The sequence below is a fragment of the Buceros rhinoceros genome, unplaced genomic scaffold, assembly GCF_000710305.1.
Source record: "Buceros rhinoceros silvestris isolate BGI_N320 unplaced genomic scaffold, ASM71030v1 scaffold13960, whole genome shotgun sequence".
In the NCBI taxonomy this organism is placed as follows: domain Eukaryota; kingdom Metazoa; phylum Chordata; class Aves; order Bucerotiformes; family Bucerotidae; genus Buceros; species Buceros rhinoceros.
The window spans coordinates 22,137-26,742 of record NW_010389131.1 but is presented as its reverse complement, the minus strand read 5'-3'; the positions used below and the strand labels follow the sequence as shown (position 1 = coordinate 26,742).

General features: G+C 48.8%; 1 protein-coding gene across 1 annotated transcript in view; it reads left to right on the top strand.

Moving 5' to 3' along the window:
• The window catches only part of UIMC1 (ubiquitin interaction motif containing 1), a 35,531-nt gene that overhangs the window by 8,848 nt on the left and 22,077 nt on the right, over positions 1-4,606 (top strand). The window contains exons 3-4 of the mRNA XM_010133167.1: positions 3,659-3,783; positions 4,123-4,598. Coding sequence (XP_010131469.1) covers positions 3,659-3,783; positions 4,123-4,598 — 601 coding nt within the window. The remainder of the gene's footprint in view (positions 1-3,658; positions 3,784-4,122; positions 4,599-4,606) is intronic.

Below are 4,606 nucleotides of genomic sequence, written 5' to 3'. Positions count from 1 at the left end.
GAAAGAGTTCCTTTTCTTTGCGGAGAAAAAGAAGGAAAAAACCCAAACCAGCAGAACACCAAATAAAAGCTGAAGCCCCCTGTGAAGATGTCATTAAAATGTGACCAAACATGGTGCTTAGAACAGAGAGCTGCTGGAGTTGGGTGTCCGTGTTGCGTCGTTGAGTGTGCTGGGTTTTGGGAGCGGGTGCTGCATGAAAGGTGTTTGGTGCGCGCCAGAAAATCTGCGGAAGGCAGGGCTGTGGTGTAATGGAGGAGTTTTGCTGCATTTCTAGATGGTAAAATTCTTGATAATAGTTTTTTCTCTTCCTGGGGCAAAGGCTGCCTTTTTTTTTTAGCATGTTGCGTCTACCTCCTCGAAGCGCAGGAGACGGTGGGGGGTGCCTGGCACCGCGCGGTCGCTGGTTTAAGCACGTGTGATGGTGGGTCTATTCTCTCATTTATGGGAAGCTATAATTAGACTTTTGGTGTTTGCTTTTAGGCAAATGAAGATTTGAAGTAGTAATTATTTTTCTCAGTGTCTTTAAATAAATTCTTTGAGTTGTGAGGCAAATTGTTCTTTTGTAAAGATTCGGCGCTTCTGGGTAGAGCGAGTTCTTTCTTCTGCAGACTGGAAAATTTCAGATATTTGCAGGCTCTGGTTCTAAAGCGTATCCTCCCATTTTTGCTTTGTTGTGGTTTTATTCATTTTAACCTAAAGCCATAACTAAAATATATCTGTGACGTTTCATCCTGACAGGATAAATGGAAATACAAACTCTAAAGAAGTCTCTCTCTCTCTCTCTTTTTCCAGAGGAAGTCGGTGCTTTAAAGCACATTTGAATGTTTTTGCTGTAATTGCACTTTGGATATGCAGAAGTACTGAGATCCTGCATTTCCATTATTTTTGAGTAAATCTCTTATTAGTAAGTGTTAGAACTACAACTAGTGGGGTATTGCATCTAATTCACTTTGCAAATGTCAAAATGGAACATAAATCGCTTAGCAAATTGCCGTATTAGCATTTAAAAAGGCTCTGAAATGCTTTAATTTGTTTGGGGCTGCAGTGTCTTAAAAACAGTTTCTCCCTGACCCCTCCTTCCCATCTGTGGGTTCCTTGGATGCCCTGGTCCCAGCAGAGGCACTGGTGCGGTCCTGTGGCGAGTGGATTTTGGAGAGTGAAACGCAGAATTCCCAGCTTCCCCACCCAGGAACAGGAACGGGCTGTTGCGAGGTGTGCGATGTGTGTGAGTGGAGCGTGATGGAGCTTGTCTTTCCAGGCAGAGAGGGTCGTGTCCCCCCGGGCTGCTGGAACCCCTGCCCCGCAGCACGGCTTGCCTCTGCCGCTCGCTCCTGGAGCGCTCCAGAGCTCTGTTTGCACACACCGGTCGGGGGCTAACGCAACGCTTTGGATTTCTAATCATCGTAAATTATGACCGGTGCAATCAACATCAAGTTTAATAAAACGCACGGTGCTGAGAAGCGATCAGATGTGGAGCACAGAATACCGACAGCTCTGGGCTGCTCAGCCTAAAGCAGGTCAGGTCTCCTGGAAGGTGTGAGCAGAGCTGCTTTTCGCTCTCCCCACCGTAATGTCAGGTGGATTTAAACCCGAGATTTCCCCGTCTGCAGAGCACCTACTCAACTGGAACGTGCAGTAAGTGCATCTTGTTTGTCGCTGGTTTCTTTGCCAGAGGCAGCATTTGTCTGGCACATTCCCTGTCCCCAGAGGGGAAATTGCTGTGCCAGGGAGGGAGAAGAAAACAAAATGTACAGTAGTAACTCGCCAAAAAATGTTTCTTTTTATTAAGCTTCATGGATGTTGATAGCCTGAACTGGTGAATGCTCAGGCCCCCCTTTTAATGTAAGCACGTGGAAAGTCTTGTGTCGTGGGGCACGGACCACGTGCGCCAGTTTTCTTACACATGTCAGAGTTTGCAGCATCTGGCCTCACTGTTGTGATGGTTTGGGCAGGGAAACAAGTCAGCACACGCTCACTGAATGCTTGGGAGGTGTTTGGTATTGTGGAAATTACTGGTGTTTGTGGGGATGGGAGCCTTCTTCATACACTGGGCTGTCGCATGCTTTCCATTAAAGGATGCATTTATTTTTCCCCTGGTCCCTCCTGGCTGTAACATCAGAGTGACTTTGTCCAAGGACAAAAGATCCCCATGAGCCCTGAGTGTGCTGCAGTCTGCCTTCACTTCAACCTCCTTCTTAATTTTTAACGAAATTAAAAAAACAAACCAAACCCAACCTATAGCTAAGTGCTGATTTAGTAGGACACGTAAAGAAATCTACGGCTGGTGATCAGAACTGTCAAAAAATGCTTCAAATCCTGCTTGGGTGGGGGAGAACCAGCCTGCAACGAGCTGGGGGAAGGGCAGAGCACAGCCAGGGCTGCTGCCATGTGGATGCACCTCAGTGTGGCAGGGCTGGGATGCACAGGCTGTGCTCAGCCCAGCGCAGTCCCGGGCTGCTCAGGAGAGACCGCGCTGCTGTATTTTGGTGGCAGCTGGTAGGGAGAGGATGGGTTAGAAAATGGGAGCCTGCAACTTCTGAACATACCGTTATCCAGGGAAATGCCTCTCTGAAACGGGCTGCAGCGAAGGCATGTTTTGTGCTCGGGTGGCCTTCCCGTTCAAGTCGCGTCTCTTAGGGCTCTTCTGGCCCATCAGGGAGCAAACCTCTTGGTTCACGCATGAGATGGCGCGGGCAGGATTCTGCCGGAAGGAGGGAGTGGGTTTTGAAGGAAATCTGTCAATTTGTTTCAAGTGAGAAGATGTATTTTTCAGCTCCTGAGAGTGCTGTCGAGTTGTTTTCCAAGCTGCACTCCGTTCTGCAGGCATTGTATATTTTAAGCCTGGTGGAAGTGTTGGGTGGAATCTAAGTAAATAAATGTTTTCCAAAGTAACTAACTGCTTTGATTCTAAATAGCCAGTCGCAGCTTCTGGTTTGCTCTGAGTGAGGGATATTTCAGGAAGGAATTTTCTGCTGAAATAGCAGTTACAACTGTAGGAAACCTGTTTCCCATGCATGACTGACTTAGTGATGCAGTGGAGCGGTGATGTGAGCAGAAGGGCGATGTATGCATGTGAAGGATCCTCCATAATACCACCGAGCAAGTAACATTATCCTCCACAGAGCTTTCGACCTGCGGCTTGGGGTGAACAACATGTAGCTCTTTTTTTCCCGTGTCGGTCTCCTGTGGTATCGCGGGTACCTGTGTGTCAGAAGGCAGCGACATGTGCTGTTTGGCTAGTAAAAAAGGTGTGTTAAAGATGACGTGTTCTTTATCCTGCCTCTCTGCTGAGCCTATCTGATATAAAAATGAGCACACTGGGGAAATCTGTCCTTTTCCTCTCTCCTCAAACACGTGTTCTGCAGCTGTAGAGTGTGGTGTTTGTTGAGGGCAAATAAAATGTCCTGTTGCAGTTAATACGCGCAGGGAGACGGAGTTTAGATTGCTGTAGAAACCCTTGCTGAAGTTCCTGATGTGGGTTACCTTTGCCTGCTCCAGCTTTGACAACTTTTCAGGAAAGCCGAGGTTTAGATGTTTTCCTCTGTGTTCCTGCTGGGAAGGTGGGACACTTGGAGGTTTCTCCTGATCTGTGACATGTATGTTGGGCATTTACATACACCTGCAGCTGCGACTTGACATTCTCCCTCTTCTGCTGTAGAGATGACTGAAGAGGAGCAGTTTGCACTGGCCTTGAAAATGAGTGAGCAAGAAGCCAGACAAGTGAACTGTCAGGAAGAGGAAGAGGAGGAGCTCTTGAGGAAGGCCATCGCTGAGAGCCTTAATGTAAGTGCGCTTCTGTGAAGAGGCTTTACTAGGGTTCTTCAGCAATGTTGCTTTCTGTGCCTGCTTTGCCTCACCGCACAGAAGAAGGTTTTAGTGGGTGTCTAGCTATTTCCAGCATGAGCTGGATCTACAGCAGTTACAGAGTAGTTGTTCTGTGCCATTGCTAGTGGGGGGGTGTACGAAGTCTAACCTCATGTCCCCTGTTTTGGAGTACACAGTTCTGATCAGGGAGTGGGGGTCTGCAGTCCAGGCAACGGCTGCCGGTGTGCTGGGTGAGCCCTTGGTGTGCTCTGCCGATAGAGAACACTCCTCTTGGAGAATCATCCTTTTGTTTTTCAGAGCTGTCAGCCCTTGGACTCCTCTGATGCAACCCCTCAGTTGTCTGCAGAATCACTGGGCGGACGAGGCCAAAGCCAGCCTGTCGAGAACGAAGGCTGTGAGATCCTGGGAGGTTTGGCATTTTGCCCTGACACCCCTCGCTCCGAGTGCAGCTCTCACTCACAGAGCTCCAGAGCTGATGGGAACGGACAGATGGATGTCGCCCGAAGCCCCCTGGTAGTGTTGAGGAGGTTAAGCCAGGAAATCGTTGAAAGCTCGCTAGTATCCAGCATAATCGTGTCTCCGGGGAAGGGCCAGCCTGTGACAAGGTCAAGTGAAAAGCCTTCCTCACCAGCAAAAAGTGATTCTAGTAACATGTTACCCAGCACTCTGAGAGAGGGCCTCATCTCTTTGAGTCCCACCTTTGGCAGGGTGACTTCAGGCTCCAGGCAACTGACACCTCGGAGGCTGTTCACAACGCCCTCCAGCCCTTCCCAAGCACCAG